This window comes from Salmo salar, chromosome ssa17, assembly GCF_905237065.1.
Source record: "Salmo salar chromosome ssa17, Ssal_v3.1, whole genome shotgun sequence".
Taxonomy (NCBI): domain Eukaryota; kingdom Metazoa; phylum Chordata; class Actinopteri; order Salmoniformes; family Salmonidae; genus Salmo; species Salmo salar.
The window spans coordinates 63615628-63639821 of NC_059458.1; the positions used below are offsets into that span (position 1 = coordinate 63615628).

Below are 24194 nucleotides of genomic sequence, written 5' to 3' on the forward strand. Positions count from 1 at the left end.
CAACTGTACACACATAAACTCATAAAAAATAAACGTTCTCTCACTGTCAACTGCGTTTATTTTCAGCAAACTTAACATGTGTAAATATTTGTATGAACACAACAAGCTTCAACAACTGAGACATAAACTGAACAAGTTCCACAGACATTTTATAATGTGTCCCTGAACAAAGGGGGGGGGGTCAAAATAAAAATTAACAGTCAGTATCTGGTGTGGCCACCAGCTGCATTAAGTACTGCAGTACAGCATCTCCTCCTCATGGACTGCACCAGATTTGCCAGTACTTGCTGTGAGACGTTACCTCACTCTTCCACCAAGGCACCTGCAAGTTCCGGGGGGGGCTTAGCCCTCACCTCCGATCCAACAGGTCCCAGACGTGCTCAATGGGATTGAGATCTGGGCTCTTCGCTGGCCATGGCAGAACACTGACATTCCTGTCTTGCAAGAAATCACGCACAGAACGAGCAGTATGGCTGGTGGAATTGTCATGCTGGAGGGTCATGTCAGGATGAGCCTGCAGGAAGGGTACCACATGAGGGAAGAGGATGTCTTCCCTGTAACGCACAGCGTTGAGATTGCCTGCAATAACAACAAGCTCAGTCCAATGATGCTGTGACACACCGCCCCAGACCATGACGGACCCTCCACCTCCAAATCGATACCGCTCCAGAGTACACACCTCGGTGTAACGCTCATTCCTTCGACGATAAACCCGAATCCGACCATCACCCCTGGTGAGACAAAACTGCGACTCGTCAGTGAAGAGCACTATTTGCCAGTTCTGTCTGGTCCAGCAACGGTGGGTTTGTGCCCATAGACAATGTTGTTGCCGGTGATGTCTGCTTTACAACAGGCCTACAAGCCCTCAGTCCAGCCTATCTCAGCCTATTGCGGACAGTCTGAGCACTGATAGAGGGATTGTGCGTTCCTGGTGTAACTCAGGCAGTTGTTGTTGCCATCCTGTACTTGTCCCGCAGGTGTGATGTTCAGATGTACGATCCTGTGCAGGTGTTGTTACACATGGTCTGCAACTGCGAGGACAATCAGCTGTCCATCCTGTCTCCCTGTAGCGCTGTCTTAGGCGTCTCACAGTACGGACATTGCAATTTATTGCCCTGGCCACATCTGCAGTCTTTATACCTCCTTGCAGCATGCCTAAGGCACGTTCATGCAGATGAGCAGGGACCCTGGGCATCTTTCTTTTGGTGTTTTTCAGAGACAGTAGAAAGGCCTCTTTAGTGTCCTAAGTTTTCATAACATTGACCTTTATTGCTTACCGTCTGTAAGCTGTTAGTGTCTTAATGACCGTTCCACAGGTGCATATTCATTAATTGTTTATGGTTTATTGAGAAGCATGGGAAACAGTGTTTAAACCCTTTACAATGAAGCTCTGTGAAGTTATTTGGATTTTTACGAATTATCTTGAAAGACAGGGTCCTGAAAAAGGGACGTTTATTTTTTTGACAGACAGACAGACAGACAGACAGACAGACAGACAGACAGACAGACAGACAGACAGACAGACAGACAGGAATACTTTGGTGATTTTAGCATGTAAATCTTGGTGGGGCAAAAGAAAAATGTGGGATGCATGCCAGAAAAGCCACTACACAACACAACACTAAACAATATATTAACTGCACTATAACGGTGACAAACGGTGCCCACAAACTGTTAGGGCCTATATAAAGCTGTCCCAACAGCAGTCCCAACACCTTACCACTGCTACACATGGCTATCAGCTGAGCCTTGTCTGGCAGAAAAACAGTTCATTCAGCCTCATGCCTTTAAAAAAACATAGCTTATATATGGCTGACTTGCTTAAAAAAATGTGGTTTCTACTGACAATGATGTACAAACTATGGCATAAGGGGACGACAAGTGGATAAGATGCAATCAGTCATTTTGATTAAGACATTAATGAGCGAGCTAGGACGGACGTAGTCAATATAACTATTTGTTCAGCACTTTTGAAATGTACAGCGACAGAATTCAGAACATGGGCCGTACTTACAATGTACTCCCTGTACACCAAGTCAGAAGCGTAGGATAAATAAAGGGGGCGTATAAGGGGGCATATGGGCTGCAATCGGAGGTGCAGTTAACTCTAATGAACTTATCCTCTGCTGCAGAGGTAACTCTGGGTCTTCGTTTTCTGTGACGGTCCTCATGAGAGCCAGTTTCATCATAGCGCTTGATTGTTTTTGCGACTGCACTTGAAGAAACTTGACATTTTCTGAATTGACTGACCTTCGTGTCTTAAAGTAATGATAGACTGTAATTTCTCTTTGCTTATTTTAGCTGTTCTTGCCATTATATGGACTTGGTCTTTTACCAAAAAGGGCTATCTTCTGTATACCACCCCTACCTTGTCACAACACAACTGATTGGCTCAAACGCATTAACCTGTTGGGTCTAGGGGGCAGCATTTGCACGTCTGGATAAAAAAAATGTACCCGATTTAATCTGGTTACTAATCCTACCCAGTAACTAGAATATGCATATACTTATTATATATGGATAGAAAACACTCTAAAGTTTCCAAAACTGTTTGAATGGTGTCTGTGAGTATAACAGAACTCATTTGGCAGGCAAAACCCTGAGACATTTTCTGACAGGAAGTGGATACCTGATGTGTTGTATTGACTTTAAACCTATCCCATTGAAAAACACAGGGGTTTAGGAATATTTTGGCACTTCCTATTGCTTCCACTAGATGTCACCAGCCTTTACAAAGTGTTTTGAGTCTTCTGGAGGGAGATCTGACCGAACAAGAGCCATGGAACGATGATGTCCCATTAGACACCTGGCGCGCTAGTTCATGTTGGGTACCCTCGTTCCAATACGTTATAAAAGAGTATGCATTCGTCCACCTTGAATATTATTCATGTTCTGGTTAAAAAAGGCCCTAATGATTTATGCTATACAACGTTTGACATGTTTGAACGAACGGAAATATATTTTTTCCCCCTCGTTCATGACGAGAAGTCCGGCTGGCTTACATCATGTGCTAACGAGACGGAGATTTTTGGACATAAATGATGAGCTTTTTTGAACAAAACTACATTCGTTATGGACCTGTGATACCTGGAAGTGACATCTGATGAAGAGAATCAAAGGTAATGGATTATTTACATAGTATTTTCGATTTTAGATCTCTCCAACATGACGTCTAGTCTGTATCGCAACGCGTATTTTTCTGGGCGCAGTGCTCAGATTATTGCAAAGTGTGATTTCCCAGTAAGGTTATTTTTAAATCTGGCAAGTTGATTGCGTTCAAGAGATGTAAATCTATAATTCTTTAAATGACAATATAATATTTTACCAATGTTTTCTAATTTTAATTATTTAATTTGTTACGCTGACTTGACTGCCGGTTATTGGAGGGAAACGATTTCCTCAACATCAATGCCATAGTAAAACGCTGTTTTTGGATATAAATATGAACTTGATAGAACTAAAAATGCATGCATTGTCTAACATAATGTCCTAGGAGTGTCATCTGATGGAGATTGTAAAAGGTTAGTGCATCATTTTAGCTGGTTTTATGGTTTTGGTGACCCTGTCTTTGACTTGACAAAACATTACACACAACTCTTGTAAATGTACTGTCCTAACATACTCTAAATTTATGCTTTCGCCGTAAAACCTTTTTGAAATCGTAAAACGTGGTTAGATTAAGGAGATGTTTATCTTTCAAATGGTGTAAAATAGTTGTATTTTTGAAAAATTTGAATTTTGACATTTATTTGGATTCAAATTTGCCGCTCTTGAAATGCACCTGCTGTTGATGGAGTGCACCACGGGTGGCACGCTAGCGTCCCACCTAGCCCCAAGAGGTTAAGAAGGAAAGAAATTCCACAAATTAACAAGGCACACCTGTTAATTGAAATACATTCCAGGTGACCTCATGAAGCTGGTTGAGAGAATGCCAAGCGTGTGCAAAGCTGTCATCAAGGCAAAGGGTGGATACTTTGAAGAATCTCAAATATAAAATATATTTTGATTTGTTTAACACTTTTCTGGTTACTACATGATTCCATATGTGTTATTTCATAGTTTTGATGTCTTCACTATTATTCAACAATGTAGAAAATAGTAAAAATAAAGAAAAACTCTGGAATGAGTAGGTGTGTCCAAACTTTTGACTGGTACTGTACGTACATCTAATACATGTGGTAACTAATGATAATAATAAACAGTAATACATGCAGAACTCCGTGTTTGTGGGTAGCATATACGCTGAGGCTGACATCTGAGCTAGAATGTTTTCTATACGAGAGTCAAAATAAAAATACCCAGTGGCCCTCTGTGAAGGATGCCATTTTTGATGTGCAACACTAGGTATTGGTTGTAACCTCATTTCACTCTCCTCACCTGAGGCCTCGCCACGGCATTGCTCTGGGGTGACTGGTGTGAAGACAGAGAGGCAGAGCTTTGTGGCTGTGTTATAGTGAGACTGGAGCTGTGTTTCTAACCTCAAGGGGAGATGTGTGTGGGTGTGTGAGTCACAGCCATATTACACCTAGACAGACACCTCCAGAACAGAACACAATGCTGGGAGAGATGACATCAAAGAGCTCTGCATGAGGCCAGCTTCCACGCACTGAGGCCTCTCCATCTTGTGCTACTCATCATGTCAACTTTTCTTCATCTCATGTTATCGTGTTTACTCTTAGCATCATCTTAAAAACCCACAGTGAAAATGAACATGTGATTAAAAAAAATAGCATTATCAGAATCTAGCACTCCACCAATCTCACAGGAATTAGATGTGTATTAATACCCTTCTATCAAGTTTGATTTGACCCAGTACTGCAGATTACTACGTTGTAATATCTTCAGTCCTTTCCTCAGCTTTGGTGCTAATTAGATATCTGCTGATGCTGATTGGGTCAGATTTGCCAGGCCATTGCAGCAACAAACAGGACAGCAATGCTCACAGCTGTGTGCCACACGGGCTCCCCCACTACTCCATACCCACAATCCCCTTGAGGGGTAACCGTACCCATCCGTAGTGGAAGTTGTCTGAAGCCCAGGAAAACGGTTCCCTCTGCTGAGCCCAACACCAACCTGCAGTCAGTAGCACATCAAGGCAGTCCATACCGGAGTCATAACTGGTCCTACAGCGCCATGGAGCCTCCAGGCTTAGAGGGCTCTGCCTTGTGAACCTAACGGAGCAAAGTGGAACCGGCAGCATGTACCTGGTGAGACTCAATGAAACTCAACGAGCTCTAGCTAAAGCCCATCCATTCTCCATCACTGCACACCTTAGACCCAGCTTGGGTCATTAGGTCTAATATTAATAATACACCGGTAAATAATCAGAAGCTAATGACGGCTTGAATGAAACAGCGACCAGAGAGGATTGTGGGGGTTATTCAAGCCTCTCCACCCAACTTAGCTAGCTAACACTGCTACTGTTGTACTCTCTGCACTGTGACTGGACGGTGCGACGGTCATAGGATAGTCCCACACTGGGTTCTTCATCAGTGAGATAATGACATCTGCAGGGAGCCGTCTTTCCTATCCGTAACAACAGCACTTCTCCCGAAACCAAACCTGTGTCTGATTGAAGCAGACCTGCATTAGCAACAAACTGAAGCGTTGCATCAATGAGTCATCTGGGTGGTGGGGAGAGATGTTGTCTGCCTAATCAGACCTATCAGAGGTAACCTTTCAAGGGTATTGATCAAGTATCTCTGATAGAACCATTACGGACGCTCGATGGGCAACGGCGTCTTCGGACAAACCCCCCCCGAGCCCCGCTTCCTCCATCTGGGGAAGATTAAAGGGGAGAGGGAGGAGAACAAAGAAAAACAAGGCTTTGGAGTAAATTGAGCAATAAAAGAGGATGTGAGAGAGAGGGAGAGCGAGAGACGCTTTAGCTTGCAAAGCACCACTTGTGGGCCTGGAAAAAACATGGACTCCACTGAGATTATCTGTCTTGTAAAGTAAGGATATCAAGGACATATGAAGGTCACTAGAAGGATACAAGGGCTCTGTGAGGACATAAACGGCCTAATAACTGCCAAGGTGACTGATCTCCTGGCACCAGTTTATATGCCGAGACCTGCTTATAAACCTACCCAAACAACATTCCCATTATTTCCAAGACCAGAGGAACCCTACTTCAATATACAAAAAAAAAACAGGACTTAAAAACAGACATGGTATTTAGATCATAGTACCCAGGCCTTAAAGGCTCTTTCACTGTGGAAGACAGCCGGCCATTACCAGTGTAGGTCTCTCTCTCTCTCTGAGTGAACTGGGGCACAAACAATAACAGTAATCACGAAAAATCATGTGCTGCTCTGGCGGACCAGACCAGCTGACTGACTGCTTGCGTTGTGCTGCCTGCCTGCCTCAGCCTAGAGGAAGAGGGCCGCTGTGCAACAGCAGTAGCACACTGCATCAAGAGAGAGAGAGAATGAAAGAGAGGGAGAGGAGGAGCAGAGGGGATTCGCCTCTCATCGTCCTCATCAGCTTAGTCATCTTCCCTTCCTTCCACACTCTGCCCCTTATGAGGCTTCCACTGACTCCCTCTCCCTCCCTCTCACTCCTACAACCCAGACACCCCTTCAGAAAGGAATGCAATGGTTCAGTCCATGACTACACATGGTTGTTTAGTATTATTGTCTAGATCCATCTATCAGCTATTTACCTTGTGGCCAGAGTGTTGATGGATGGCCATACCATGTATGATTTATGGACGGGGGGAATCACTGACTTGGTTCGCCTCACTAATGACACAGTCACCAATGAGTGTTATCAAGCCAAAAGACAGAGGTGTCACACTTAATGCTTACCCCTTCAGATCATTTCAATGGGGCCATAATAACTATAATCATTATAAGCCAATGCTCCACAATTACTATACAAATCATTTCCAAGTAGATTGTCAGGACTTTTTATTGAGAAGTTGTCTGGTATTATTTCAACTGCAGCCAGTCAGACAGACATGAAGGGGCATGGTGAGGGGTGCCTATACAGTAATAAAGTGAAGTCTTAGACCTTCATTCTTGTCAAGGGATGACGCTGGAGAGGCGAAGCAGGTACGGGGAGTCAAACATTTAATATGGAAAGGTCATAAAACGAGACAGGAACTGCGTCAGCACACGTTAACACAGACAAAAACAATTAATGCAGCAGAGGGGAACAGAGCTGGGGAACTGGCAAATATAGGGGAGGTAATAAACAGGTGACTGAGTGAGTCCAGGTGAGTCCAATATCTCTGATGCAAGTGACGAGGGAAGGCAGGTGTGCGTAAATGATGGTGGCAGGAGTGTGTAATGCAGGGCAGCCTGGCGCCTTCGAGCGCCAGGGGAAAGAGCGGGAGCAGGCGTGACAATACTAACATGTGCGTGAGTGATCAATAGACTGGTTATCTCATTACTGTCTGGCGCTGTGGGGAAAGGAGAGGAGAGCTGGGATCGGAGTCTGGGCTGGGGGGAGGGGAGGGGAGAGTGTCCGATAACTAGGATTTACACGTCTGTACATCAACCTTAAACAGAGGGGTGCCCTCTGGCATTATAGGGCTATTACCATATTGTTTATACTGATCCAATCCTTTCAGATTTACTATGTGTAGGGGGATAGGGCCTAGGGGTCCGATTGAGATTGGACCTGCCTGAGCCTATGGTAGTGTATTTGTATTTATTATGGATCCCCATTAGCTGCTGCCAGCAGCTACTCTTCCTGGGGTCCAACAAAATTAAGCTGCTATACAATTTTTAAAACATTACAATACATTCACAACAGATTTCACAACACACTAAGTGTGTGCCCTTTAGGCCACTACTCTACTACCACACATCTACAAAACAAAATCCATGTGTACGTGTGTGTATAGTGTGTATGCTATCGTGTATTTATATGCATGTGTCTGTGCCTATGTTTGTGTCTCTTCACAATTACACCTGTTCCATAAGGTGTAATTGTATCTGTTTTTTAAATCTAATGTACTGCTTGCATGAGTTACTTGATGTGGAATAGAGTTGCATGTAGTCATGGCTCTATGTAGTACTGTGCGCCTCCCATAGTCTGTTCTGGATTTGGGGACTGTGAAGAGACCTCTGGTGGCATGTCTTTTGGAGTATGCATGGGTGTCTGAACTGTGTGCTAGTAGTTTAAACAGACAGCTCAGTGCATTCAACATGTAAATACCTCTTATAAATACAAGTAGTGATAAAGTCAATCTCTCCTCCACTTTCAGCCAGGAAAGATTGACATGCATGTTATTAATGTTAGCTCTCTGTCTATATCTAAGGGCCAGCCGTGCTGCCCAGTTCTGAGTCAATATTTAAATCGGCCCAAAAATATACCTCTCTGTAGGGATCACATACATGATCAAGCATTTCACATGTGTTATCCAGATACTGACTGTTAGCACTTGGTGGTCTATAGCAGCTTCCCACCAGAATGGGCTTAAAGTGAGGCAGATGAACCTGTAGCCATATTACTTCCACAGTACTTAACATGAGATCCTCTCTAAGCTTCACAGGAATGTGGTTCTGAATATAAACGGCCAGACCTCAACCTTTGGCATTTCTGTCTATTCTGTAGATCTTATAACAATGTATTGCTACCACTGAATCATCAAAGGTATTATCTAAGTGCGTTTCAGAGATAGTCAGAATATGAATGCCATCTGTTACTAGCAAACTATTGATTTCATGAACCTTGTATCTTAAGCTACATATGTTAACGTGGGCTATTTTAGCACTTTTCTGTGAAGCTTTATTGTTTTTATCGCTTACTGGGAAGCTTAGCAGGAGTAGACATGCTCAGGTTATTTATGTTAGTGCAGGGTGAGATGCACACAGTGGACTTCCTACTAGGGCACACTAAATAGATGCTAACAGTATAACTGGTTCACGGGCTCATGATTACTGCATACAATAGCTGTAAGATCAGCAGAAGCATTCAGGGCAGTAAGAAGGACATAAATTAGGTTACTTACATTGTGTCTTCCAATGTCCCTGGTACATTTGCTGAAGCATTATGACAACTCATTGACACAATTGTAGGGATTAAATGAGCTGGGCTTGGGTCATTGATAAGTAATTGTTTCAATGCAGCCTTATAATGCTGTAAAAGGATCCACGAACACAAATTATTTGGGTGGATCCCATCCTCCTTATAAAATTAGCTTTGTTTCCAGAAAGTATCAAAATTGTCAATAAAGGGTCCCCGACCGATCATCGCAAAATTTGAACACTACCAACAAAAGGAGCTGATCAAAAGCAGAGGAAGGGAGCTTAAAGGGACCAAATTTGGTCTTAATGACCAATTTCCAAAGGAGATAAACGAACGTCGTAAGAGACTGTATCCGGTACAAAAACAACAAAGGATGGATGGTAGGCGTGCCTTTATCATTGGACAAAGTCTTTATAGATGGACAGCTATTCCGAGACAGCTCCTTAACACCGTGGCTGTACTAAATTCTACAGGGACTTCAGGTTACAAAAAAAATAAGGTATGGGAACTGTTTAAAATATCTGAACATTATGAAGTGGATATGAACACACACGTACTCAACTACATGCTTGCTTACACATACGGACTTATACATACACACACACACCTGATCTCGCTCTCTTCTCTCACTCTCTCTCTCTCTTTTCTCTTCTCTTCTCTCCCTTGGCGAGAACTGTTTTATAATTTAATGTGTTTATTGTTTGTCTATCTTTTTTATGTATTTGTCTACAAGTTTATATATGTTTACAACAAACAAGGGGAAGTTATCAGAATAGTGGCATTGGGAAATAATAACATATTGTACGGAATACATTTGTACTGTAGTGAAGCCGTCTCTAGAGTAATTCAAGGTCTCTTTCATGATCATGTGAAACGTCAATTAGCATAGTTGAAAGATATGTGTTGCGTAGAAACACGAAGTGGGTGGCCAGCAGAGATAGATGGGATGGGCTGAGGGAAGCTGAGGGTTGGTGTCACAGTTGTCGGTGAATGAGGACCAAATCGCAGCAGGTACGTGAATGCTCATCTTGATTTTTAATTATCTTCAAAACCGAACATACAAAACACAAAAAACGAACACTCGACAAATAAACAGTCTGGTAAGGCACAAGGCTATACACAGAATAATCACCCACAAATCACACATACAAACACACCCTAATATATGGGACTCTCAATCAAAGGCAGATAGACAACACCTGCTTTCAACTGAGAGTCCCAACCCCAATCAACCAAACAGAAACACACAACCTAGACTAACCATAGAATTAACTAAACATAAACCAAAACCCGGAATTACTAAATCAAACACCCTTTACACAAACACACCACCCCGAACCACATAAAACAAATACCCCCTGCCACGCCCTGACCAAACTACAAAACAATTAACCTTATATACTGGCCAGGACGTGACAGTACCCCCCCTTAAAGGTGCTACCCCAGAAGCACCTTAACAAAAAATAACCCCAAGCAACACCAACAAAAAGTCCCCTTTTCTAAAGGGAGGGAAGGGAGGGTGGCTGGCGTCAACGACGGCACTGTGCTACACCCCCCCTCCCCAACCCACCTATTTCTGGAGGTGGCTCTGGCTCCGGCCGTTCCAGGCTGTCGGGCCACTCTGGCATCGCCAAGGGGCAGTCGGACCAGTCTGGCATCGCCGGGGGGCAGTCGGGGCAGTCTGGCAATTCGGGACAGTCTGGGCAGTCTGGCAATTCGGGACAGTCTGGGCAGTCTGGCAATTCGGGACAGTCTGGGCAGTCTGGCAATTCGGGACAGTCTGGGCAGTCTGGCAATTCGGGACAGTCTGGGCAGTCTGGCAATTCGGGACAGTCTGGGCAGTCTGGCAATTCGGGACAGTCTGGGCAGTCTGGCCACTCCGGCAGTTCAGGGCAGTCTGGCCACTCCGGCAGTTCAGGGCAGTCTGGCCACTCCGGCAGTTCAGGGCAGTCTGGCCACTCCGGCAGTTCAGGGCAGTCTGGCCACTCCGGCAGTTCAGGGCAGTCTGGCCACTCCGGCAGTTCAGGGCAGTCTGGCCACTCCGGCAGTTCAGGGCAGTCTGGCCACTCCGGCAGTTCAGGGCAGTCTGGCCACTCCGGCAGTTCAGGGCAGTCTGGCCACTCCGGCAGTTCAGGGCAGTCTGGCCACTCCGGCAGTTCAGGGCAGTCTGGCCACTCCGGCAGTTCAGCGCAGTCTGGCCACTCCGGCAGTTCAGCGCAGTCTGGCCACTCCGGCAGTTCAGCGCAGTCTGGCCACTCCGGCAGTTCAGCGCAGTCTGACCACTCCGGCAGTTCAGCGCAGTCTGACCACTCCGGCAGTTCAGCGCAGTCTGACCTCTCTGGCGACTGTTGACTGGCGGGCAGCTCTGACGACTGTTGACTGGCGGGCAGCTCTGACGACGACTGTTGACTGGCGGGCAGCTCTGACGATGACTGTTGACTGGCGGGCAGCTCTGACGATGACTGTTGACTGGCGGGCAGCTCTGACGATGACTGTTGACTGGCGGGCAGCTCTGACGATGACTGTTGACTGGCGGGCAGCTCTGACGATGACTGTTGACTGGCGGGCAGCTCTGACGATGACTGTTGACTGGCGGGCAGCTCTGACGATGACTGTTGACTGGCGGGCAGCTCTGACGATGACTGTTGACTGGCGGGCAGCTCTGACGATGACTGTTGACTGGCGGGCAGCTCTGACGATGACTGTTGACTGGCGGGCAGCTCTGATGATGACTGTTGACTGGCGGGCAGCTCTGATGATGACTGTTGACTGGCGGGCAGCTCTGATGAAGACTGTTGACTGGCGAGGCTGGGTTGACGCACTTGTAGCCTGGTGCGTGGTGCTGGTACTGGGCTTACCAGATTATGTACACGCACCTCCAGGCTAGTGCGGGGAGCAGGAACAGGACGAGTCGGACTGGGTTGACGCACTTCCGGGTCCGCACGAGAGACAGGAGCTGGAAACCCAGGGCTATGGAGGCGCACAGCCGGTCTAAATCTTACCTCCTGCACAACACGCCTTGGCTGGATGGAACTAGTAGCCCTGTACGAGCGGGGTGCTCGTACAGGGCAGACTGGGCTGTGCAGGGGCCTGATGGTAGCCGTGCGTAGAGCGGGAGTTGGGTAGCCTGGTCCTCGGAGGCGTACCGGCGACCAGATGCGCTGCGCAGGCATCCTCCTACCAGGCTGGATGCCCGCTCTAGCACGGCACCTGCGAGGGGCTGGAATAACGCGCACCGGACTGTGCGTGCGTATGGGTGAGATAGTGCGCTCCTCAGCGAAACATAGCGCTCTCCACCCCATACACTCCTCCATATAACCACGAGTAGCTGGCTTCCGGCTCTTCTTACGCCTAGCCAAACTACCAGTGTGCCCCCCCCAAAAATGTTCTTGGGGGTGCCTCTCGTGCTTCTCCTTCAGCGCGTACTTGGCCTCGTACCACCGCCTCTCTGCCTTGGCTGCCTCAATTTCCCCCTGCGGGCGTCGATAATCCCCAGCCTGATGCCAGGGTCCGGCCCCGTCCAGAACTTCCTCCCAAGTCCACTTCTCCCGCCAGTCCAACTCGAACTGCGTCTGCTCCTTCCTCTGCTGCTTGGTCCTTTGGTGGTGGGTGATTCTGTCACACTTGTTGTCGGTGAATGAGGACCAAAATGCAGCAGGTACGTGAATGCTCATCTTGATTTTTAATTATCTTCAAAACCGAACATACAAAACACAAAAAACGAACACTCGACAAATAAACAGTCTGGTAAGGCACAAGGCTATACACAGAATAATCACCCACAAATCACACATACAAACACACCCTAATATATGGGACTCTCAATCAAAGGCAGATAGACAACACCTGCCTTCAACTGAGAGTCCCAACCCCAATCAACCAAACATAGAAACACACAACCTAGACTAACCATAGAATTAACTAAACATAAACCAAAACCCGGAATTACTAAATCAAACACCCTTTACACAAACACACCACCCCGAACCACATAAAACAAATACCCCCTGCCACGCCCTGACCAAACTACAAAACAATTAACCTTATATACTGGCCAGGACGTGACAGTTGGTAGGTGGAATTGGAGACAAGTGGGAGTGGAGTTGCTGTGTGAGAGAGAGAATGATGGTCAAAAGATAATAACATAACATAATAAAAGTACATTTGATTGACACTAAGTGGCAGTGTTTTTACAGCTAATGCCGGTTTGCCTGAGGCTGATGCCGTGCAGGTGTTTGTACACATGCATATTCACACACTCTCATTCAAATACACACATACAAGAACACACACATACATGTAATAGTGCCAGACATGCACACAAACATATACAGTTGGCATTGCTGTTATGATTTCATTTGTCCTTGATGTCCTTTGCTTTAAATTTATTATTATATTTATTTTTTTTGCATTGTTGTTTTGTTCTGTCTTTTCCTTTTTTCTCTTTAGTTCATTATCTTGGTTGTTGGTGCATTGGGGGGTTCTTGGGGGTGGGGAATGGAATTCATTGTATTTTTTTTCCTGGGGGGGGACTGTGGGAGGGGTCTCGAATGGTTGAAGGACAGCTATTGGGGAACTGTGGGGGGATCTTGGAGGGTTCGGGCTTCACTAGATTGTGATCATGAAAAAGGAAACTATGACATATATTTTATGTCACTATCATGCACACGCACCCTCACACATAAGGATGGCTCTGTTGCTGAAAGACTGATACATGTTTGATAGTGTCTTGATGCTGTATTGTTTGTCCTTCATGTTCTAATACTTTAATGTTATTGAAAGAATTGTCAATAAATGTTACACCAACAGAGCTGCAATAGTCTCGTAGCCAGTTATGGAGGGCTAAAAGTCTGCTGAACCATTCAATCCCACGATTTAGGGAGGGCAGAGGGACCGATATTATGGGGGGTTTGTTGGTGTCAAGTAGTGACCCAATCAGTGAGCTGCCCAATCAATGAGCTGCCCAGTGGCCCAGTAGCAGTAGGAATGAACAGCCAGAGCAGCCTTAAGACGAGGCGGCCATGTTTTGGTAACTAAACAGCGTAGGGAGTGGGAGACACACAGAGGGCCTGGGGCTCTCTGACTATAGTACAGTAACACAGCTGAGTGCACCAGAGGAGGAAGCCTGTTTCAGGGGGAGAGTACACACAGGCAGGTCACATGGTCCCAACATCACCCTGCAGGCCCTGTGGCTGTCTGTGTGCGCGTGCCCCCTCCCTCCTCCCTCCCACTCACTTACTCACTCACTCACTGACCCACGAGTAAGGTGTTGTTGTGGGGACTCCTTCAGCTGGTGAAGAGAGCAGAGGTCCACTGTAGCAGAGATTTAGAAAAAAATGAATACAAGAAGATGTGCTTTTGCATCGGGTGTTGAAATACTGCTTTTAAAGAGCACAGCAGAGGAATATCTCCAGTATGTTTTAGCAGTCTAAGCTAACTCCCCAATGACCCCAAGCTCATATGGGCATGATCAACCTTAGCATACTGAGTAAGGTGTGATTCCTACAGGTGCAGGAGCGCTGTAAGAGTCAGACAGTGTGGAGAGAGCAGGACACAGAGCCACGGCGTCTCTGCTCTGGGCAGCCAGTCAGTCCATGTTGTTTGGACGGCCATGACAGAGACACCACAGAGAGAGAGGCTCCAGCAGGACCTGAGCCCACTGCCAGCTGGCTTTGTTGTGCTACCAGCTGAGTGGCCGTCCAAAGGCCCTCTCCCTCTCTCAATAGTCACCAAAGTCTCGGGTGAGCGTGCCCGCCACGTGCTGCCCCTACAAAGGCAGCGGCGGCTTAACCATGCCGTTAAAGTCAGTGGCTTCTTGGCAGCCGGCGCTGCCATGCATGGGTTCCAAGCGGTCATGAGCTGCCGACACAAAGGGAGCTAATGGCTGCCCACTGTCCGCCACCGCTCCATGCCCTCCCCCCTCCCCTCACCCCTCTGTTCTGAACCACAACACAACGGACGGAGGGATGGACGGACAGAGGGATGTTGTTGCATTGTTATGCACAACGCGGATAGGATATGACCTCGAGGCGTGGAGGGGGACGGAGGATGTCACTCCAATCAGCCAGACGTGACGTGACAAGGAACAGAGGAGCCGTGACCCTGACAGAGAAATGGAGAGAGAGAGAGAGAGAGAGAGAGAGAGAGAGAGAGAGAGAGAAAGTGGGACTATAGGGAGGAGGGATGGGAGGGGCCTAACTGAAGCCTGCTGCTACAGACCTCTCTGTTAGTAGAGAGAGAGAAACCGGTGTGGCTCCACCACAAGCTACTGAATGAGGCCACTTCCATTTCTGAAGAACGTCTCTACATCTCTCCTCATCTCACCAGCCTCTCTACACACACAAACTCACACACACACACACACAAACACAAGCACAAACTCACTCACCCGGCAGCTATCTCGGCCTCTTTAAGATCTACCCTAAATAATTATGTCTACCAGCTTACTTAATTCCCTGCACTGCCTTGTAGTACTGAAAAAAGCAATGGTTCAAAGTGCTTTGAAAAATACTACAAACATAACCAAGCACTGTCAAAATGATGCAACATATGACAGTCTCCTACAGATATACACTGAGTGGACAAAACATTAAGGACACATTCCTAGTTGCACCCCCTTTGCCCTCAGAACAGCCTCAATTCATCGGGGCATGGACTCTACAAGCTGTCGAAAGCGTTCCACAGGGATGTTGGGCCACAGTTGTGTCAGGTTGGCTGGATGTCCTTTAAATGGTAGACCATTATTGATACAAACGGGAAACTGTTGAGCGTGAAAAAAATCACCAACATTGCAGTTCTTGACACAAACCGGTGCACCTGGCACCTACTACCATACCCCGTTCAAAGGCACTTAAATATTTTGTCTTTTGCCCATTTACCCTCTGAATGGCACACATACACAATCCATGTCTCAATTGTCTCAAGGCTTAAAAATCCTTCCTTAACCTGTCTCCTCCCCTTCATCTACACTGATTGAAGTGGATTTAACAAGTGACATCAATAAGGGATCATAGCTTTCACCTGGATTCACCTGGTCATTCTATGTCATGGAAAAAGCAGGTGTTCTTAATGTTTTGTACACTGTTTTATACAAATCCGTTATCCCATTCCTTGTCTCTGTACAAGGAATATTTATCAGTCATGTATTAAAATGGGAGACAGGAGCCACCTTTTCTCCTGGGTAAGTACCTCCCCACAATTACAGAGGTCCAACGAACTGGCTCATAAAGCATTAGTGTGATGTTGATATCGTACAGACTAATAAAAATGCTGCCACCACATTAATTAATGGAAGCATTTGTGCATGGGGGTAACATCAGGGAGGGATCCAGATTGCCTGGTGACATCTCATTTAAAATGGTGCCTAGGAGCGCCACAGAATAGAACGACAGTGACAAGCCGTACATCATTATCTGAGGTGTTTTACTAGCAGAGGAAACGTCTGTTAGAAAACGTGGGATAATGACAGAGCAATTTCATTTTGTTGCCATTTAATTTTTCGTCCCCAGACGTTTTCATCCGGGAATGAAGCGGCATAAATTGATAGACATGACGGGAAAGATGCTCTCAATACTCCTACCACTGCCAGATGTAAGCACTCTGACGATGGATTTCAATATCTGAGTTGGAGTTTGAAGTAGAGGTTGAAGCTATAAAAAACATGTTCTGTGGAGCGCTGTGGCTATTTTAATATTTACCCAACTTTTCTTCTCATCAATCAGGGCAATGCATACTGACAACTGAACGGTGTTTCCAAACAGAGCACTTCATACCCTCAGTCTTTCACAAGGAGCTGCGTGTTTTGGTCCAGTATCCCTCTGTTTCCTTCCTCCAGCCAGCCTCTCCACTGTACAATATGCCGGTGTTATAATAGCAGCTGAAGAGGGTGAGAGACCCCCTGAGGCAAAATATACAGTTGGAGCAAGAATCCAAATAACCCTGAGTTCAAACACAGTCACATGAAAGAATGAATCATAACACATACAGTCACTGAGGCGAAAGACGGAACATAGAAGCCACAGACTCACAGGGGATATACTGAACATACATCTACTGTGTAACCCTATGACCGGGTCTGTAACCCTTTGACCGGGTCTGTAACCCTATGACCGGGTCTGTAACCCTATGACCGGGTCTGTAACTCTATGACCGGGCCTGTAACCCTATGACCGGGTCTGTAACCCTATGACCGGGTCTGTATCCGTATGACCGGGTCTGTAACCCTATGACCGGGTCTGTAACCCTATGACCGGGCCTGTAACTCTATGACCGGGCCTGTAACCCTATGACCGGGTCTGTAACCCTATGACCGGGTCTGTAACCCTATGACCGGGTCTGTATCCCTATGACCGGGTCTGTAACTCTATGACCGGGCCTGTAACCCTATGACCGGGTCTGTAACCCTATGACCGGGTCTGTAACCCTATGACCGGGTCTGTAACCCTATGACCGGGCCTGTAACCCTATGACCGGGTCTGTAACCCTATGACCGGGTCTGTAACCTTATGACCGGGTCTGTATCCCTATGACCGGGTCTGTAACCCTATGACCGGGTCTGTATCCCTATGACCGGGTCTGTAACCCTATGACAGGGTCTGTATCCCTATGACCGGTTCTGTAACCCTATGACCGGGTCTGTAACCCTATGACCGGGTCTGTAACCCTATGACCGGGTCTGTAACCCTATGACCGGGTCTGTAACCTTAGGACCTGGTCACCTATAAAGGTTAATGGTTTATATCTAGGTTATATCAATTCTAAGAAAATAAATGTAAAACATTCCAGAGGCAAGAGCAGATCATTAAAAAAAAACTTTTTGGTAGTATTATGTGATTTCAGACACATTATTATGGTATTATAAGACACGACAACCCCTTTCAAGTAAGTGTTTGTCTGTGTGATCAAATCACAGCCAATACAGTCTGTGTGCTTTGCTTGTGTCTCTAAACCATGTGGATTTACTGTCGGTATCAGCCAGCACCGCCTGTGAACAAAGTCCTCTTTTCTTCCAGTGAAACCTCAAGAGAAGCAGGGGGAACTTGTGACTAGAATTATTGACACACTTTCTGCCAGCAAGATAATCTCTACTTTAATAGGAATTATTACGCAAGCCATTATTTGCCCATATCGCTGGAAAACGAACAACCAATGAACACACTAGACCCAAAATGTCTGCGCAATTCCTTTCCATTTCACTGCTTCTCACTGTATTCCAAGTTGTGTTTTTATTGCCATGGGACGACTATGGATGACTGCATTTACATTACAGTTCTTTTGCAGACGCTCTTATCCAGAGGGACTTACAGGAGCAATTAGGATTAAGTGCCTTGCTCAAGGGCACAGACAGATTTTTCACCTTGTCGGCTCAGGGATTCGAACCAGCGACCTTTCAGTTACTGGCCCAACGCTCTTAGCAGCTAGGCTTCCTGCTGCCCTTGAAACTAATATTGTGTAGCAGCTCACTTTCAATGAGATGAGTATTGGAAGAGATATCAATATGGATGCCACAACCAAAGGGTTTGAAATGTGTTCTTTATCTTAATCTTCAACCAAACAGAGAACATGCAAGCTGATCACTTTGTGAAATGTTGATGAGTCTTTATTTTCACATCATGAAAGGAAGATAAATAACAAAAAAATAGTTTTTATTGTTGATGGTCTTTTTGATTTCACCTATTTTCTTAATTTCATTATAAACTGGGTGGTTCGAGCCCTGAATGCTGATTGGTTGACAGCAATGGTATATCAGACCATATACCATGGGTATGACAAAACATTTATTTTTACTGCTCTAATTACGTTGGTAACCAGTTTATAATAGCAATAAGGCACCTCTGGGGTTTGTGATATATGGCCAATATACCACGGCTAAGGGCTGTTTCCAGGCACTCTACTTTGCCCTTAGCCGTGGTATATTGGCCATATACCACACCCCCCCAGGCTTTATTGCTTAAATATAGAAATTGGACCATACTGTATGGTATGTGCAATGAATATCCATCCTTTCTCATCTCTGAAGTGGAAGGAATTGCCTTGATGGACCCCCCCCCCACACACACACACACACACACACACACACTCCTAGTGTAACCTAGCTGCATCACGTGGTCCAGAACATTGTGCTCAACACACATGGAAGGAATTGGCTCCTATGCTGTACAATACTTGCGGCAGAGCGGAGCTAAGAAAATGTGCACAGTTGTGTTCTATCAATTTCTATGCGTTTTTATCTCAGAATAAAATTGGACCATACAGTATGGACATTGTACACACAACCACTGTCATCTCCAATAGCCATGATGGACCTTCATGTTACTGTATGCTTAACATACACTAAGAAGGAAGAGGCTCCTGGGTGGAACGGTATGTTACCTGTGGCAGGGCGGAGCTGAGCTGGCGCTGCAGTGAGTCCCGGTCGTAGATAACGTCCTCCAGGTGCTGCTGGGACAGCCCCAGGCTCTCCTGGGTCTCCCTCAGCGTGTCCAACAGGCGGTCTCTCTCATCCAGCATGTTGACCATCAGCTGCTCAAAGTGGGAGTCTGGGTCCGAGGCGCTGCTCTGGGAGCCCCGCTGGCTCAGCGCCGTGTCCTCGCTGATGGTGGGCATCACCTCGCACATCATTACGCCCTGGGTGGGGGAAAGGGGGTCAAAGGTTAGCCAGGTCAGAGGGTGATGCTCAGTGGTTGTTCTATGTGAGGTAGGGCTAGGGAGCTTTATTGTGATGTTGTTACTGGAAAGCCTCTTGGATCTTACAACAGTCTAATGATCAAGTCATAAACCTGTACATAAAACTGATGTTTTAAGTGATGATTAGGTGATTCATTCTGTGTTTCAGTCATACAAAATACAAAGATCTCGACTAGAAATAGAGATGATGTAGTCCTACACTTTCAGAGCTGCAGCACTGTGAGCCTCCATCTCATCTAGAGGCAGCATGAACCCTGTGTTTCCTGTGTTTACAAAGCCTTGATTGGTGTCACCTTCCCTCAGACTCAAAGACACCAGGGACATGACGTGAGGGATGACAAAGGAGAGTGTCTCCACTGTAGGGACCAGACGGCTTAGAGAGGCTCTGGCCCTCAGTGACCTCCTGCTTAGGGCAGGGAGATTCTCTTGGCAAGGATGTGTGTGTGTGTGTGTGTGTGTGTGTGTGTGTGTGTGTGTGTGTGTGTGTGTGTGTGTGTGTGTGTGTGTGTGTGTGTGTGTGTGTGTGTGTGTGTGTGTGTGTGTGTGTGTGTGTGTGTGTGTGTGTGTGTGTGTGTGTGTGTGTGTGAGAGAGAGAGAGAGACAGAGACACACTTGGAGCATGGCTCCACATCTCTCCAGTGTTTCAAGGCTGTGTCGACGTCTTGGGAGGCTGGACGTTCGTTCTGCCCTAGTTTTAACACATACTATTTAATGGGCCAGCCTGTGTCTGGTTGCATAATGCAGCAGATCTATACTATTGTGAATATTTGAAGCTATATCGTCCCTAGGAGGTTTTGGCTGATCTTTGCCTTCCACCTCCACCGGTCTGTATCTTGTCAGCTGTGTCCACAACCTCACAGAAGCAGATGTTGACCTATGACAACGCAGCTCTTTAACCATCCCCATTACTCACCACATTAACGCACACATGGAACAACCCTACATATCTAAAACACGCATTCACACTGTCCTCTTGTCCAACATTCCATCACTTCACCAGAGACGTGAACCGCAGACACTACAAATGTGATGTCACAGAGACACAGACCGATAGACAGACCCATGGTCAGTCCCCTCGCCATCGATGGGTAGCCTATATAATGGCAAGTGTGTCTCCCAGCAGCCTCTCCTAGCAGGAGTCTGGGGTCTCAGCGCTGGCCCCGGCACACAGCCAGGCTCCCACCGCCTCCCGTTCAGACACCATCCGTTACCATTTAAACCTGAGAGACCAGACTAGACTAGAGAGCTGGAGTCCGTGATGATCATGCAGTCTAGCTGTATAGTAAAACCCTACTGTTCCGAACACAGGTTGTGTACAGCGGAGGACCTAACTACAGATGCTCATAGGGCTCATGTCTTTAAACAGGAAGAGAAGAAACAATTGTAGCAATCATGAGTGTCGCACACTGTTACCTAACAATAATAACTCATCATTTAGACTTGCTTACAGCTCATTCAGTCTTAGTGTCTCAGCAACACAGAAACAGGTGGTCGGTCCCCATCTCAACCTCAAAGAAAACACAAAAATTCCACCAATGGATTTTCCCATTTCTCTAACTATGTTAAAGCAGATTTCGGTTGGCTCCTTGGACAACCAAATTTCTCCCATAATGCCAGGGTGCCACTGCATATTGTCGCTACGCAATGGCACTGAATGAATTCGCAATGAATACTACCAGGTACAGTGGCAGGCGGGCAGGCAGGGGAGCAGGGGGGCAGGGGGGCAGGGAGGGGAGCAGGAGGCAGGGGGGCAGGCAGGGGAGCAGGGGGCAGGGGGGCAGGGAAGCAGGGGGCAGGGGAGCAGGGAGGCAGGGAGGGGAGCAGGAGGCAGGGGGGCAGGGGGGCAGGGAGGCAGGCGGGTGGGCAGGGGAGCAGGGGGCAGGGGGGCAGGGGGGCAGGGAGAAAGGTTTGAGTTAGTGTGTGTTGGCTTATGAACTCCCCCATGGTTTCTTAAACTAACACAGAACACACAGTGAACATTGTTTCGTGTCTCAGACGGTGTTTGTGGTGGACTGCTTCTTACAGCACAGCAGGTGGCTAAACATCCACATTGGAACTGGGACCAAGGCACTTACAAATGGAAGTCCCAATTGTCCTGCACTAACCACTCAACAAATCAGCAATTGCCATGCACCGTAGTGTGAACGTGATGCAGTTGGTTTAAGATACACCCAGGACAGAGCTAACAGCTCATTAGCTTTCATGTCACCGTCTCTGGGGTATAGTCACACGAAACAGACAGAAATGTGTGTACTGCTGTGTGTAGCATAGCGATACAAATACCTCTCACAGAGGCCTACAACCTAGTCTGATCATATCTGTATATTACACTATCATGGGCCAGTTATTAGGCTGTTATTAATATGTCGCCAATAAAACAACTCTATAACCAATTCAATCCTTTATTTTGACCTTTATGTCAGAATAACCACACGCAATAACGAGACAAACCAGAACAAATGGATGTGTAGTCTATAAATGCAGTACAGAAAACGAGACAGGTTATGTCGATAGAAAGTATATCAAAAAAAATAAGACCAGCGCGACCGCTTCAGCGCCCAATTCTAACTACCTCATAAAACCACTAAAACGCAAGGACAAGGACGAAATGGAATGATATCCAATCAGAGACGATCAACAGAACACATTCTGCACCACAGAGGCGGCGGGGAGGTGGGAGGAACGTGCACTGGCAGGATCAATGGGTCTTGCTCCTCTGTGCCATATGCCAATTAATGAATTATTCAGAGGGATTGGAGGGCTGGGTTCCCTTCCCAATCAGTGAATGATAGAGGCCTCTAGTGAACAAAGTCAGTTTAAGCATGGGCAGCACCATTGAGGGCTTCCACCATTTTAAAGAGGTGAAAGTAGCCAACTGGGTGGGGATTCCTATGGGTTGTAGCCTCAAAGTCGCAGCCCATGCTGTCACAGACGCTATAAGGCCTCCAGATTTAAAAATGAGTCCTCTATCTCTCTCTATGGGTGCCTCACACCCAATAGTCAAAGCCTCCCTGAACCCTAGCAGCCATAACACATAGCTCCTCATAGCTCCTCATGAGATTATACTGTATCAACAACTGTATCTACATTATCTTTGTGAAGGTGTAAGATTGGAACCTTCATTGGGAGTATCACTGTACTGTATATTAATTTCCATCATGTATCTTTGAGGAATTATCTTAGATATTTCATTGAATATTTACTGACTGTGGAGGTCAGAAAGCACATAGAAAATCTTCACAAATGAAAAGTCATGAGAAATATTACAGCACAGCAGGTGGCTAAACATCCACATTGGAACTGGGACCAAGGCACTTACAAATGGAAGTCCCAATTGTCCTGCACTAACCACTCAACACATCAGCAAGTTCCCTCTAACTTCCTGAATGTCTTGACTTAAACTAATTAATGGGAACAATTCAGTGTGTAGATATTAGATAAGGAGCTCCACAACAGCAACACAGGGGCCTGGTCCAGAGTGATACACCCAGGAACATGGAAAGATGTGATGAGAGGGATAAAAGAATCCAAATGAAGCGTATACATCAGGGTGAAATCACATCAGAGACACACCGTGACCTTATCAGTAATATTAGAATGCTCTGACACTTTCATCAGAAATGATATACAGGTAGATATCTTATTAACAGGTTATGACACATCATGTTTTTTAAATATGTCAATAATTTGACCATGTCAGTAATTTCCTATGTACCAACAGTCCTCCGTACCTACGTTATAGAGGGCATGCTAAAAACCACATGTTGATGAGTCACATTAAACTCGACACCTAGAAAACTGCAACACATTTCTGAGGTGTGAAATATTAGCGTAGTCAAGATCAATCATTTCCATTCTTCACCATGTGAATGACAAGGAGGTGGAGACCTGTTGTGTGAGGAACAACACCAAGACTTACATCAGCACAAGATGCACTCGAACAGGGGTTCCCATTTTGATGCGACCGCATTTCGTTATCAGAACATTTGTGACCCCACCATGTAGAAGAGATGTAATCAAAGGCCAATGTTTACTTTTTTAACTGGGGCTGTGACAGTCTATTACAAATCAGTCTGACAGTACTTTTGACAGTATTTCAATCTGAAGGAAGTCTGGTTTGAAGTGACAAATGCATCAGAAAGGTTGTTGTGTATTTGATGAGCTTGTACCTTTTATAAGGGCACAAGGCGAGACCCAGATGCAGACACGGGAGGCAGATGGTTTGAGTCTTTGATATTTATTGTGTCCAAAAGGGGTAGGCAAGAGAATGGTCATGGACAGGCAAAAGGTCAAAACCAGTTGAGACTCCAGGAGGTACAGTGAGGCAGGTAGGCTCGAGGTCAGGGCAGGAAGAATGGTCAGGCAGGCAGGTACAGAGTCCAGAAAACCGGCAAGGGTCAAAACCAGGAGGACTAGTAAAAGAGACTAGAAAAGGCAGGAGCACGGGAAAAACACACTGGTTTTACTTGGAACATACAAGACGAACTGGCACAGCGAGACAGGAAACAGGGATATATATACCAGGGATA

General features: G+C 46.2%; 1 protein-coding gene across 9 annotated transcripts in view; it reads right to left on the reverse strand.

The window, feature by feature from the left end:
- Positions 1–24194, reverse strand: part of ppfia2 (PTPRF interacting protein alpha 2) — a 240204-nt gene that overhangs the window by 211080 nt on the left and 4930 nt on the right. For all 9 annotated transcript variants that reach the window (XR_006760155.1, XR_006760156.1, XR_006760154.1 and 6 more), the window contains exon 2: positions 19351–19605. Coding sequence is in view for 3 of the 9 variants with exons in the window: in XM_045699941.1 (XP_045555897.1) it covers positions 19351–19599 (249 nt within the window). In the remaining 6 variants the exon portion in view is untranslated. The remainder of the gene's footprint in view (positions 1–19350; positions 19606–24194) is intronic.